Source organism: Dreissena polymorpha, chromosome 1, assembly GCF_020536995.1.
Source record: "Dreissena polymorpha isolate Duluth1 chromosome 1, UMN_Dpol_1.0, whole genome shotgun sequence".
Taxonomy (NCBI): domain Eukaryota; kingdom Metazoa; phylum Mollusca; class Bivalvia; order Myida; family Dreissenidae; genus Dreissena; species Dreissena polymorpha.
The window spans coordinates 190,214,382-190,229,862 of NC_068355.1; the positions used below are offsets into that span (position 1 = coordinate 190,214,382).

Here is a 15,481-nt window from a genome sequence, read left to right on the forward strand (position 1 = left end):
AGTAACCGTAAAATCTATTCCGTAGTGAAGTTATAGAGCCCTTGCTAGTCAATTTTTTTTCTTGGTATATCATATTACGTACTTGATGGATCATTATATTAAGTACCTTTTATTTGATAGTTTCAATGCGTATGTTATTAGCAAATTGTATAATGTTGGTCATTAAAACTTAAATGGTCGAACATCTGGATTAAAAAATATGAGCCGCGCCTTGGGAAAACCGGGTTTAATGCATGTGCGTTAATTGTGGTCCAAGATTGGCCTGTTCAATGCGAAACTATCCGCTTGTATGGAATTTTTCAAGGGAATTATAGTTTAAATTATCAGCAAGTCTATATGGAAAATGTCGTTTCAGATTGGCCTTTGCTGTTCGACACTTTCCACTTGTATGTACTTTTGTTTTAAGGACTTATCCTTAAAAAGAAGCCACCCGTTTATGTGGAAAGTGTCTTTCCTGATTAGCCTTTGTGGATTGGGCAGGTTAATCTGGGATGACATTTTATGAACATGCATTAATGCTAATCTGGGACGACATTTTACAAACATGCATTAAGCCCAGATTTCATATTTTATCTTTATATAGGATTATATTCCATGAACTTTTCTTATTAGCACAGTATTTAGTTTTGGCCTTTTTTTTACCATTTTCTGTTCAGAAGCAAAGTGAAAATGACTACATGCAAACAGCATAAAACCAGAACAGCATGCACTTAAAGGGATCTTTTCAAGTTTTGGTAAATTGACAAAATTGAAAAAAGTTGTTTCAGATTCGCAAATTTTCGTTTTAGTTATGATATTTGTGAGTAAACAGTAATACTGAACATTTACCATTGTCTAATATAGCCATTATATGCATCTTTGACGATTTAAAAACCTGAAATTATTAAGCGTTGCAACGCGAACCGATTTAATAATTTGGAGAGTTCTGTTATTGTCGTGTAATTTTGTGAAACTACTAAGATTGCTTATATAAAGTACAAAATACATCTCTCATACATACTTGGCAGGATGGCCGAGCGGTCTAATTGGTTTTTACTCCAGGACTCCGGGGGTCACTGGTTCGAGCCCTGCTAAAGGCTTCTTTTTGCATGTTTTTATTTTATTCTTGTTTTTTTTTACTGGAGCTTTTTAGATCCAATGTTTACATTTATCAATATAAAGCATTTAATGAAAAACTTCAAAACATGCCAAAATCTGTGAAAAGGCCCCTTTAAATCGTCTCGTTCGTTTGATTAATAACTGAACTTCTTGAACGAGCTTACAATTTTCTTCCTAGGTCAACGTTTGTATGCCAAACATGAGTTTTTATGCACTAATTGGATGAAATATACTCGTGTTTATAAACATTTGCACACGAACGTCCTGATAACGCAAACATTTAAAGAAACAATGGTCCACATCTTCGGTGTGGTATCATCAATATTGATTCCTTAATGAGATAATAATCGTATTAGACATGATCTGGTGACCTAGTTTTTGGATGCACGTGACCCAGATTCGCACTCATTCTAGATATCGTCAATATAAGGATTCGGAGAACGTTGACTGCAGATCGATTAATAAAAGAAGCCTCTGCAGTGAAAACAAGTTTTTTTCTAAGATTTGACCTTTAGTTCTAGTTTTTTGACACATGCGACACAGATTCTAACCGTCGTCAAGATATTTTCAACATACTCATTCTGAGAAAGCTTAAATTTTACAGTATTCACTACGGATGCTAGTTGAGCTCAACGCTGATAAAATGTAACAATAACTTTTCAGCTTTAAGCCGAAACTTATCAAGTGTAATCTAGTTGGAAAGAATTTAATAATGATAAACATATACACATTTGTTTAAGTGACATTTTTTGCAGATCATGTACTTTTAATAGTCACAATTACAAAACTTGTAGCACAGTATGGTCATACCTGATGAATTTAATAACGCACATACACTATTCACCTTATCTTGTAATCGATTATATAAAAATATATTTATCCAATGTTTATTACTAATAACGCTCATACACTTTTTACCTTATCTTATAATCGATTATATAAAAATATATTTATCCAATGTTTATTTCTTATAACGCACATACACTTTTTACCTTATCTTATAATCGATTATATAAAAATATATTTATCCAATGTTTATAACTAATAACGCACATACACTTTTCACCTTATCTTATAATTGATTATATAAAAATATATTTATCCAATGTTTATTACACAAAAGTCATGAGTGACTTATGGGTGTAGATAGTGAGAACTAGTTTAAAATACTTAAAGTAAATGACTTGACATGTTCAGAGGTACACAACACCTATTCAACAAGGAGACAACATTGTATTTGTTTGTTTAAGGATATAACATATCTAGAATACAAATAGAGACAATAGCAGTTTTGACATTTTTAAGTACATTACATCATTATCCCTTGACTTTTAATTGACTTATTTCCAATAACCAATTTTAATTTGTATTTCTTATATAAGAATAGATAATTTAGAATAGATAACTTAAGATATTTTTACAAAACAATGAAACATATTTTCAAGAAGTTCCATTTCAAGAGTGCTTTTAATATTATTAAATGAAAAACATGGCATATAACAAGGTTTTTCAATTTAAAGCATGGTTTTCTGTTTACCACAAGCCCACAGCAGTCATTTGATATACATCTGTACTACATTTTTGTGTATATATAAGTTTCATAAAGTAAATTACACAAGCGTTGCATCTTAAAGATTGAACAAAAATGAAAATGATTTGAACATATGCATGAAAACAGTGAAATAGTTTAACTGATTGAACAACAATACAGTATTTATTTACACTGACAATTCATTTGTTTTTCATTTTTTAAATAAAAATGGCAAAATGTAAAACGCATAGTCAACACGAATTTCATCAGGCTATTAGCACATTTAAGCACATCAAAATATGTTCTGGTAAATGGGATCTACATTATATACATATAAAGCACAGACATATTATGTCCGTATGCAAACACCTACACTTGATGAGCATTTGATCACCTTTGTAATAACTTTGTAATCAAACGACTGAACTATATTTTCATAGTATTTTTATTTAAAATAACAACACACTTTCAATGCATAATAATATTCTTTTTCCAATTGAATATTCTTTAATTAGAATGCAAGAAATCAGCACAAACACATCAATAAAATAAACATGTAAGTCTCTTCAAGTCATATAAACTTAAATATTTGATAACAAATTAAGAGTACAAGGCATAACACAATCAATAAATAAATTAAAACTAATGTGAACAACCAAACTATCTGATCTTAAGATATTTTCTGGTGTTTTTTAATTGGGAGATTTCTGGAAACTGGCCGCAGTGAATGCACTCCATTAACAGCTTATGTGGCCATGTCAACGTGTAACAAATTGTAACATAACTCGTAAATTGTCACATTCACTTATCAGCTGCACGTTCATAAAATATACTATAAAAAGTATAGCAAGTACAATGTATAGATTTATCATTAAAATATACACATTTCTGAAGAGACATTTTGTGTCAAACATTCACTTATAATCGTCATAATTACATGTTATTTTTTATTCTACAAATTCCATTAGACTAATTGTCGAGTATATCATGTAAATAATTTGATTTTCTCTATGAATTTACTTGTTATGTTGAGATGTGAACACATTAATTTTCTTACAAGGAAGACTGTGTTTTTATTTTTGAAGCAAACAACATTGCTCTAACCTGAGAACAAAAGAGACAACTGCACTACTTAACAATTGCCAGCATATTACATCACTCTGCCTTGATTTGTAACTGACTGATTTGTTGCAGTTGCTCTATATATCAATTGCACAATTTACCTATATACAGAGATCCAACATTTATTGTTGGTAAAGTTACTGAGTGATTGAGAGGATGAAAATTTGGACTTGTAAATGTGTATATACACGATATAAAACATAAAAAACTATTATGTTCAAAAACAAATGTCAACACTTATGAGCATGTAAGTACATGTATATTAAATATCAACACAAAATTGGCAAAATCAAACATAACTTTGACATCAGTCATGATTTTTCATAATTCTTTTAATAATTCATTTTTAAATACTCAGTTTCAAAACATTGAAAGCTTTCCAAATAAAGAGGCATTATCTTATAATTTAACAAACCATATCAAGTCAAATAAATAAGGTAGTAGTAGTACATACAGAATTGACAATTGAAAGAAGATTAAATGATTTTGTCTTTATTTAATGAATATTCATTTCGAATAGTGCCATACTTAACACGATTCTTGATAATACTTCTATATTGCATGTTACAACAGAAAACTGAAACTTGTTTTTTACATGAATATAATCCAATACATATTTTGTATATAATGTTACCAGCATAATTTAAACAGCTTTCAATTTTCTTAAGCTCAACGTATGAAATAATGTCTTAAGTACAATTTAATTTTCATGCATTTATCATTATCAGGTGCAAGTTTCATAAGTAATTGATAGACGTGCTATATTTGTGCTTAAAGTAATAATTAACATACACGCCTTAATCAAATATCCTTTATATCATTATATTTAACTATATTTAACAAAAATATTCAATGTTTAATGAATGACACCATCAAAATTCAGTCCCCAAAGACATGACATATTGTTTTGCTTTGAACACATCTTTGCTGGTTACATTAATTTATGGTTTCCCCTTAAATTGTTGTGCTTTGTCATTCTGCCATTTCATTCTGAACAAGGTCATTTATTTTTCGCCCGTTACAAAGTTCAAAGATGAGATCTGTCAGAGTTTGTGCTTAAAATACCATGAGGAATGTAGAGAATATCTATCTTAAACAGTATTTATCTCTGAGCTCCTAGTTTTGACTGGGGTCATACGGTAACAACTGCTGCAAATGGCTGTGTTGCTGATTGTCTCTGAGCTCCTAATTGTAACTGGGGTCAATTTGGTAACAACTGCTGCAACTGGCTGTGTTGCTGATTGTCTCTGAGCTCCTAGTTTTGACTGGGGTCAATACGGTAACAACTGCTGCAACTGGCTGTGTTGCTGATTGTCTCTGAGCTCTTAGTTTTGACTGGGGTCAATATGGTAACAACTGCTGCAACTGACTGTGTTGCTGATTGTCTCTGAGCTCCTAGTTTTGACTGGAGTCATACGGTAACAACTGCTGCAACAGGCTGTGTTGCTGATTGTCTCTGAGCTCCTAGTTTTGACTGGGGTCAATTTGGTAACAACTGCTGCAACTGGCTGTGTTGCTGATTGTCTCTGAGCTCCTAGTTTTGACTGGGGTCAATATGGTAACAACTACTGCAACTGGCTGTGTTGCTGATTATCTCTGAGCTCCTAGTTTTGACTGGGGTCAATATGGTAACAACTGCTGCAACTGACTGTGTTGCTGATTGTCTCTGAGCTCTTAGTTTTGACTGGGGTCATACGGTAACAACTGCTGCAACTGGCTGTGTTGCTGATTGTCTCTGAGCTCCTAGTTTTGACTGGGGTCAATATGGTAACAACTGCTGCAACTGGCTGTGTTGCTGATTGTCTCTGAGCTCTTAGTTTTGACTGGGGTCAATATGGTAACAACTGCTGCAACTGGCTGTGTTGCTGATTGTCTCTGAACTCTTAGTTTTGACTGGGGTCATACGGTAACAACTGCTGCAACTGGCTGTGTTGCTGATTGTCTCTGAGTTCTTAGTTTTGACTGGGGTCAATATGGTAACAACAGCTGCAACTTGCTGTGTTGCTGATTGTCTCTGAGCTCTTAGTTTTGACTGGGGTCATACGGTAACAACTGCTGCAACTTGCTGTGTTGCTGATTGTCTCTGAGCTCCTAGTTTTGACTGGGGTCAATATGGTAACAACTGCTGCAACTGGCTGTGTTGATCTATCTTAAACAGCTTTTATCTCTGAGCTCTTAGTTTTGACTGGGGTCAATATGGTAACAACTGCTGCAACTGGCTGTGTTGATCTATCTTAAACAGTATTTATCTCTGAGCTCCTAGTTTTGACTGGGGTCAATATGGTAACAACTGCTGCTCCTAGTTTTGACTAGGGTCAATATGGTAACAACTGCTGCAGCTGGCTGTGTTGATCTATCTCTGAGCTCCTAGTTTTGACTGGGGTCAATATGGTAACAACTGCTGCAACTGGCTGTGTTGCTGATTGTTTCTGAGCTCCTAGTTTTGACTGGGGTCAATTTGGTAACAACTGCTGCAACTGGCTGTGTTGCTGATTGTCTCTGTGCTCCTAGTTTTGACTGGGGTCAATACGGTAACAACTGCTGCAACTGGCTGTGTTGCCTGACCATGAGGAATGTAGAGAATATCTATCTTAAACAGTATTTATCTCTGAGCTCCTAGTTTTGACTGGGGTCACTATGGTAACAACTGCTGCAACCGGCTGTGTTGCTGATTGTCTCTGAGCTCCTAGTTTTGACTGGGGTCAATTTGGTAACAACTGCTGCAACTGGCTGTGTTGCTGATTGTCTCTGAGCTCTTAGTTTTGACTGGGGTCATACGGTAACAACTGCTGCAACTGGCTGTGTTGCTGATTGTCTCTGAGCTCCTAGTTTTGACTGGGGTCAATATGGTAACAACTGCTGCAACTGGCTGTGTTGCTGATTGTCTCTGAGCTCTTAGTTTTGACTGGGGTCAATATGGTAACAACTGCTGCAACTGGCTGTGTTGCTGATTGTCTCTGAGCTCTTAGTTTTGACTGGGGTCATACGGTAACAACTGCTGCAACTGGCTGTGTTGCTGATTGTCTCTGAGCTCTTAGTTTTGACTGGGGTCAATATGGTAACAACTGCTGCAACTTGCTGTGTTGCTGATTGTCTCTGAGCTCTTAGTTTTGACTGGGATCATACGGTAACAACTGCTGCAACTTTCTGTGTTGCTGATTGTCTCTGAGCTCCTAGTTTTGACTGGGGTCATACGGTAACAACTGCTGCAACTGGCTGTGTTGCTGATTGTCTCTGAGCTCCTAGTTTTGACTGGGGTCATACGGTAACAACTGCTGCAACTGCCTGTGTTGCTGATTGTCTCTGAGCTCTTAGTTTTGACTGGGGTCATACGGTAACAACTGCTGCAACTCGCTGTGTTGCTGATTGTCTCTGAACTCCTAGTTTTGACTGGGGTCAATATGGTAACAACTGCTGCAACTGGCTGTGTTGATCTATCTTAAACAGCTTTTATCTCTGAGCTCTTAGTTTTGACTGGGGTCAATATGGTAACAACTGCTGCAACTGGCTGTGTTGATCTATCTTAAACAGTATTTATCTCTGAGCTCCTAGTTTTGACTGGGGTCAATATGGTAACAACTGCTGCTCCTAGTTTTGACTAGGGTCAATATGGTAACAACTGCTGCAACTGGCTGTGTTGATCTATCTCTGAGCTCCTACTTTTGACTGGGGTCAATATGGTAACAACTGCTGCAACTGGCTGTGTTGCTGATTGTTTCTGAGCTCCTAGTTTTGACTGGGGTCAATTTGGTAACAACTGCTGCAACTGGCTGTGTTGCTGATTGTCTCTGTGCTCTTAGTTTTGACTGGGGTCAAGATGGTAACAACTGCTGCAACTGGCTGTGTTATCTCTGAGCTCCTAGTTTTGACTGGGGTCAATATGGTAACAACTGCTGCAACTGGCTGTGTTGCTGATTGTCTCTGAGCTCTTAGTTTTGACTGGGGTCAAGATGGTAACAACTGCTGCAACTGGCTGTGTTGCCTGACCATGAGGAATGTAGAGAATATCTATCTTAAACAGTATTTATCTCTGAGCTCCTAGTTTTGACTGGGGTCATACGGTAACAACTGCTGCAACTGGCTGTGTTGCTGATTGTCTCTGAGCTCCTAGTTTTGACTGGGGTCATACGGTAACAACTGCTGCAACTGGCTGTGTTGCTGATTGTCTCTGAGCTCCTAGTTTTGACTGGGGTCAATATGGTAACAACTGCTGCAACTGGCTGTGTTGCCTGACCATGAGGAATGTAGAGAATATCTATCTTAAACAGTATTTATCTCTGAGCTCCTTGTTTTGACTGGGGTCCATACGGTAACAACTGCTGCAACTGGCTGTGTTATCTCTGAGCTCCTAGTTTTGACTGGGGTCAATATGGTAACAACTGCTGCAACTGGCTGTGTTGCTGAATGACAAGTTTTATTTCGTCAATTGGCGTCTGCAAAAAAAGAACAACGTGATACTGTAAATGTGTTTCCGTCTATTTTTGATACCAAACGAAAAACAAAACTTGCATAGGGTGTTACGACTTATATGACTTGAATCCATAGATGAAACGATGGCTCGATTGGTCAATGTGGATTTGAGTGCTACTTAAAAGTACCCCGGGTACTCTTCAAGTATACTACAATATACCCCGGGTACAGAAAATACGCTTAAATGCACCCAGCCAATATTTCACTGTACTCGAGGTTTACTCCTACCCAAAATCCGATGTGATATAATGCGCTAACGAATTACGAAACTAAATTATCTTTGAAAAAAAACTGACTCAACATTCTTTGAGAGTATGAGTTTCGATTATACTGGGGCAATTTTACAGAACACTGATATAAATATGAACATACTAACTAACTTGAGAAAATGATCAAACAACGGCCAATTTAGCGTTAGTATTCCTGGGTACATTTTCCATACCCTGGGTACATTGTAGTATGTTTAAGAGTACCCGGGGTACTTTTAAGTAGTACCCGGGCTGACAAAGACCAATCAAGCAAAATGATGGACCTGGGACTATTGATACAATAATAATTAATAATAATTATTTTAGATAAAGTATAACCTCTTTATTACCAAATAATTTGGACTGGGTTTTTATAAAGATCCTTTTTATTATCAAATACTACCTCATCAATAATGACAATAAGCAAAGGCCTACTAGACGATAGTCCCAAGAACATGAATTCAGCGAGAGTTTTTCTGAGAAAACTCAGATGATTTTTATGAAGTAAGAAAATGGTTTGGCCACCATGAACCCACATTCCAATTTTGTGTCAAAACTCTACTACTTATGTCAAAGGAAACATGAATCCAAATAAACAAGAAGGAAATTTCACATGATAATAAATATATTTGGTTTCATCACACAAGAAGCAATACTTTTCGAGGTTCGAGGTTATACTAGAACGTACAGCTGGATGGATGTATCGACGAACAAGGGTCAATCTACATGCACCCACCCATCTCTGAATTCAGGGGCTTGCCAAAAATAAACACATCGCTTGAAAACTCACCCGTAGACTGAGGGTCCTGCTTCAGGGGGATGCTTAATGAGCTGTGACTACAAATGCTTCCAGAACAATCTCAATGCTTTGCTATCCGGGTTTCCTGGAAATAAAGTAAATCATGTGCAAAATGAAACAACAAAACTGAAGCCAACACTAGCTTTTTCAAGGATAAAAAACTGGCTCAACCCGGTAACATAATTGTGAGTGTCTTAATAAGATATAAACTTTCATATAAACGAGCACACATATTTTAACTAAAGCTCGCCTTGTGCCCAGGATGTATCGAAGCTGGGTACCACTTGAAACTGTGTACACGTTCAATGAAATAAAATTAAACTATGTAGATGTTATAAATTACTTTCATTTGGTTTTAAGACCAAATTTTATTTCAATGGTGTTTATACAAAACACAAATATCAAGTGGTGTGTAAGAAAGACCAGGGTTATATATAAATTGTTCTAGAACACTTTTTGAACATTCACCAATTGCAACAGATTTTGCTTTTATGGTTAAGTATAAGAAGAAGAAGAGCTTCGCTAATATATTGTTTTTTGTAAAGGTGAAGGGACCTATCTCAATACTTCATCAAACAGAAGGAGGGATGGGTGGAGAGGGTGTATAGTGTGAAGATGTGGTCTTTTATTACATTATCTTTCAAAAATGAAAAAAAAGTTACATAACTTGCCTACACAGTCCCCTTATGATAGTGAGCATGTGTTCCAAGTGCGAAATCAATAGCCATGATGCTTAAGAAGTAAAGTGCACCAAATCACAAAACTTAACCAAATTTTCAATGTTCTAAGTATAAAAGGGGCAATAATTCTGTCAAAATGCCAGTCAGAGTTAAATAACTTTGCCTGCACAGTTCCCTTATGGTAGTTAGTAATTGATGCAAGTATGAAAGCAATAGCGTTGATACATTAGAAATAAAGTGGACATAAACACAAAACTTAACCTAAATATCACTTTTCTAAGTATAAAAGGGCACATAATTATGTCAAACTGCCAGCCAGAGTTATCTCACTTTGCTTGCCCACTCCCCTCATGATACATGTAGTAAGTGTAACAAGTTTGAATGCAATAGCTTTGATACTTTATAGAAAAGTTGAACTTAACACAAAACTGTTTATTGCAACAAACATGTGCTCACGATGGTTCCGGAATATGCCCTTACTAGACAGGGCTATACTTCTAATAGGGGTCGCATGAAACAACAGTTATAATATACACACCCTAGTTGTATTGAATCCTGTCAAACTGACACCTGTTTGTTAATTGAAAACTCTATTAATATGGGCATTGGTCATAAATCTGAGACATGGTGGGTGCGCGAAAATGATATCTCCTTAAAATAAGTGATTCCACAGTTTGACGTCATTGAAATGTGCGTAAAAAACGTCAAACTTTGTTTAAATTATAGATTGGTGGACAAAACTAGTCATAATGTGTGCATCTTTATCAATAAATTTAATATGATTTATGACAAACACATGTTTTGTGGATATTCTTCAGACATATTATATTTTAATACTTGCGTTTATATATTTACTCTAGTGAAAAACATAACATCTTTCATTTGTGCATGGAAACCAATTATTATTTCAATAACATAAATCTGTACTCAAATAAAAATAAATAATGCGTACGTTAAAACAAAACACATACTTACAAGAGTAGGTAAGCTGCTTGAAATTATCACATGGTTTCCTGGCTTCCTCAATTGCATGGTTTCTCCTTGCAGACTTTGATGCCACATTACGCAGTCAACTTGTTTACTGCAAATGGCAAAACAACATTTTACAGATAACGTTTAAAGATTATTTCTTAGCTGTAATCAAATCCCTTATCATTCAATAAGACACTAGTTTTTCTGCATATATTCTGCAAACAGAGAAAGAGTATGCAATTTTTAAAGGAGCGTTTTTTGTTGTTCTTGCTAATGCCCTGTGTAAGAGTCCCTTTATTTACAGATAAAGATGGAATATTATTACATAAATTGGTTTAAACGTGTGCAATATGTTTAACAATTATTATTCAAACGGAACTAATAAAGATCATGGAATAAAATAAAATACATATTAAACAAAGATACGCTTGTATATTTAAAAAAAAGCCTACTTTAAATAATCATCAAATTAAAAGCAGCCAAAGCATATCACAATACCATACAATATGTAATGCAATATATTGGTATAATTTGTAGTTACCGGTAAATCTGTTTTTATGTGTTGGCGTATTTATTTCTTTTAGTTATGTCACTGACTTATGTCAGTCAACTTTCTCACAACATATTTGAACAAGTCTCTTTAAAATCCTACACTTTCTTACTTCCATGACCATCCAAGCCCATATGACCATAACATGACCCACAGGTCAGTACAGGGGCAGGGTGCAGGCCATCCTTAACATGACCCACAGGTCAGTACAGGGGCAGGGTGCGGGCCATCCTTAACATGACCCACAGGTCAGTACAGGGGCAGAGTGCGGGCCATGACCCACAGGTCAGTACAGGGGCAGAGTGCCGGCCATGACCCACAGGTCAGTACAGGGGCAGGGTGCGGGCCATGACCCACAGGTCAGTACAGGGGTAGGGTGCGGGCCATGACCCACAGGTCAGTACAGGGGTAGGGTGCGGGCCATCCTTAACATGATTAGAAGAGGCAGAGTGCCATAAAAATAAAACATAATAAAAGCAAATTTGAATATAGCAATATGCTAAAATATATTCTTAAACAAAACAAACTAGTTAATATTAAATGGTTGAGAATATACTAATATCATACAGACATATTTGCATTCATACCTCTCGTAGTTTAATGCATATGCACCACTGTTGTTGATGTTTAGTATACGACTGCTGCTGAAACTGTTTTTGCTGCTGTGCTGACGTGGCTTGGTTGCTCGGATTCCGCTTGACACTGAACAACGGCCACTGAAAAATAAGTTATATTGGATAATTTGTTATAATGTAATCAAAGATGACAAGTGGTTCAAGGGATTTATTGCTTTCGTTGTTTTTATACACAAATATTAACACACTTCTGTGCACAATATTAGATAATCCCTCTGAATAAAATATAAGTAACACAGCCTCTGAAAATCCATGCATGACGAAATACAGAAACAGTAAATTATTATTATACAAGAGAGTTACTTGGCCAATGATAAGTTAGAGCTTTGTCACAAAATGATAACTAAACCTCAACCCAGACTTCATGGGGCTCACATGATTGAAGTTTCATCTGATTCCCTTTAGAAATGTAGACATATACATATGTAGTGAGGTAAAACTATGTTTACATAAAATGCAGACGAAACGCCCCTCTAACAGACCAACTTACAGAACATTGACTCCCATATAACCTCTGCATGGTTTGTGGGATTTAATACTCATTGTATTCACATCTCCACCCTGCAGGTCATGTTTTTGTAATATGACTGTGAGATTGGAATGTTAATAGATTATTTAGATTATGCATGCATCATCACCTGCCCCCCGCGACTGAGGCTGCTGCTTGAGCCCAGATCGGTACCAATTTGACCTTCGGCATGGAAGCCCCTTTCCTGAAGGGTCACGCTTGGTGCAGTTACACAGTTCATTAGATGGTCATAATTTTCTGGGAACTGTTCCATGTTGATTGACAAGTTGTCCTGTAAAATAAAATATCAACAAACTTAAACTCCAGTAGCATCAGCAAGAGATAATTCTATTCATCACTTAGAATGTCCTTTACTTAAGGCAAGTAACCATGTGACAAAATTAGACATATGATATAAATTGTACAAAGCATTACACAGTTTTGTAACATGAGCAGCAAACTTAAGTGTATGAACTGTCATGAAACTTACGCCAATTGCATTAATTCTGGTGGCATTAATGCTTAGTCAAGTCGCAACTTTTCCAACATTTCACACACCAAAAACATGAAGAACGAAAACCAACAAAATACTCCCGGTTAGAAGTCTGGTTTTCATTGATCGTGTGTACAATGTTAGATATGTTTAACGGTCTGGTTCACATTGATCGTGTGTACAATGTTAGATATGTTTAACGGTCTATGTTCTTCATTAAACAAGAAAATGCGATCTGGCTGATTACTAAACTTGTAAAAGATATTATGCCCAAAAACATTATTGAACATTTTCATCATGATCCGATAAAACTTATTTTGAAACGGATAGCAGATGTTAATAAGTGTCAACACTTTTTGCCTTTATTGATATTTTGGTTTTTAAGGAAGCATTTTCTTATAAAAATCCAGATTTTGCGGTAAGTGGTTTCCCTGACTATCCTGTGCAGATTGTGTTTCCCAGAGGTAAGTGGTTTCCCTGAGTAGCCTGTGCGGATTGCGTTTCCCAGAGGTAAGTGGTTTCCCTGACTAGCCTGTGCGGATTATGTTTCCCAGAGGTAAGTGGTTTCCCTGACTAGCCTGTGCGGATTGCGTTTCCCAGAGGTAAGTGGTTTCCCTGACTAGCCTGTGCGGATTATGTTTCCCAGAGGTAAGTGGTTTCCCTGACTAGCCTGTGTGGATTGCGTTTCCCAGAGGTAAGTGGTTTCCCTGACTAGCCTGTGCAGATTGCGTTTCCCAGAGCAAGGCTAATTCATGTTTTTAAAGCTACCTTTTAACTCTTATAATAACAACACAAAGTGAACATAAGTTGTAACATAAAAATCCTCTAACTTATTATTATTTTTGTTTGAATTTAGTATGAATGGCAAATGGTGTAAATATTGACTTCATTTCGCAATGGACATAGAAACCCAACAAAAAGACATAAAGGTTCAACTTGTGAATGGAATAATAAAAATGAAAATTGACGAGTAAATTGTGATTGTTAGTGGGTTCGGGAGGTATAAAATTGATGACTTAATGTGTGATTGTTAGTGGGTTCGGGAGGTATAAACTTGATGAGTTAATGTGTGATTGTTAGTGGGTTCTGGACGTATAAAATTGATGACTTAATGTGTGATTGTTAGTGGGTGATAACCAAGTTTGTTTTAAGGTTTAAACTGGTAACCTAGTTTTTGGAAGCAATGTGACAGATTCAAACTAAACCTATAACATATCAAGATAAACATTCTGACCATGTTTGATCATGATTGAGTCATGATAATTGAGATGTGAGACCTAGTGTATTGTTACACAAGTGGCCTTGATTTAAACTCAGGCTAACTATTGTCAAAATAAACTTTTTGCCTTGATAATGTCAGAACATTTTGACCCAGTTTCATCAAGATTCAATAAACATTCAGGCCTTTAGATTCTTAAACAAGCTGACAGTTGAAGCAGCACACAGCACGCTCAATGACATAGGGTGATCACAATTACTCAGTTTGAGAAATGTTTGCTCAATTCAGTTAAAATATATATATTTAAATGTGTTAATTTCCAAAACATATCACTTAGGAGTCTTCTCGGGGAAATATCCATATGGGAAATTCCCGATGCACTCAATACACAAGCTATGGACACTTGTATTTACATGTGATTTTGTAAACCATTAAAATTATAATCCAATAGTTCATAATTTATAATTAGTCTCTAAACCAGATGTTCGGATCTCCACAAAACAAATCAACATTTTATGCAAAGCTACAAACATCAGTGACCCCTCTTAGGTATCAATGGCAATTTTATAAACATACTTACATTTAAAATGGAACCTGACTTTGTAGAGTTAACGATTTAGATATATTGGAACCTGCTGAAAAAGTGTGTGTTTTCCATGTTATTATGTGCTTTAATAAAGCTCTGGATTTTTAATTCAAGTCTGAATGTCAGGGATTAGCGTGACACTGTTGCATCTTCTTCGAATTTCAAAATAGTCAAATAAGGTTGTTGATGAACCCTTGAAATGAAATAATTTGTACTGGTCTTCTTAATTGAAGAGCAGAAACCCCAAATTGCATTGAGTTTTAACTATTTGTTAAAACTTGATTACATCTAAAGTCTAAGGCTGTTAAGCCAGGGTCTCCTGAATGCTTTGCCAAAGTTACCCGTTTTGCCATGGCAACAGGACTTTCCGATTAGGATGTTGTGGCTGAGTTGTAGTTGGGGAACCTGTGAGTATGAGGCCTCTGAAAACAGAAAAAAAAGATCTCAGGGCATCCCAGAAATGTTTCCCTGTAAACCAAATAATTCAATGCATTCTGAAATGGCATTAGTTATATTTGAATCAATTTTGTTTGAGTTAAACAATAATAAGAAATACATTAAATTTGAAGA

General features: G+C 36.0%; 1 protein-coding gene and 1 long non-coding RNA gene across 9 annotated transcripts in view; both read right to left on the reverse strand.

Annotated features, from left to right (window-relative positions):
- Positions 1-1,790: 1,790 nt before the first annotated feature.
- Positions 1,791-2,942, reverse strand: LOC127864341 (uncharacterized). Its single transcript, XR_008041791.1, has 2 exons — positions 2,165-2,942; positions 1,791-2,090 (listed from the first exon to the last, which is right to left on the reverse strand). It is a non-coding gene; the product is annotated as an uncharacterized LOC127864341 (long non-coding RNA).
- A 1,392-nt stretch (positions 2,943-4,334) lies between these two features.
- LOC127864330 (uncharacterized) overlaps positions 4,335-15,481 on the reverse strand; it is a 28,379-nt gene continuing 17,232 nt past the window's right edge. For 2 of the 8 annotated variants that reach the window (XM_052403984.1, XM_052403982.1), the window contains 4 exons: positions 15,253-15,333; positions 12,744-12,905; positions 12,058-12,186; positions 11,787-11,895 (listed from right to left, as the gene is read on the reverse strand). In XM_052403984.1, coding sequence (XP_052259944.1) covers positions 11,794-11,895; positions 12,058-12,186; positions 12,744-12,905; positions 15,253-15,264 — 405 coding nt within the window. In that variant the 5' untranslated portion in view covers positions 15,265-15,333 and the 3' untranslated portion in view covers positions 11,787-11,793. Of the gene's footprint in view, positions 8,185-9,259; positions 9,354-10,923; positions 11,030-11,786; positions 11,896-12,037; positions 12,187-12,743; positions 12,906-15,252; positions 15,334-15,481 lie in introns of those variants that run through there. The other 6 variants (XR_008041782.1, XR_008041783.1, XR_008041781.1 and 3 more) reach the window with 6 other exon arrangements.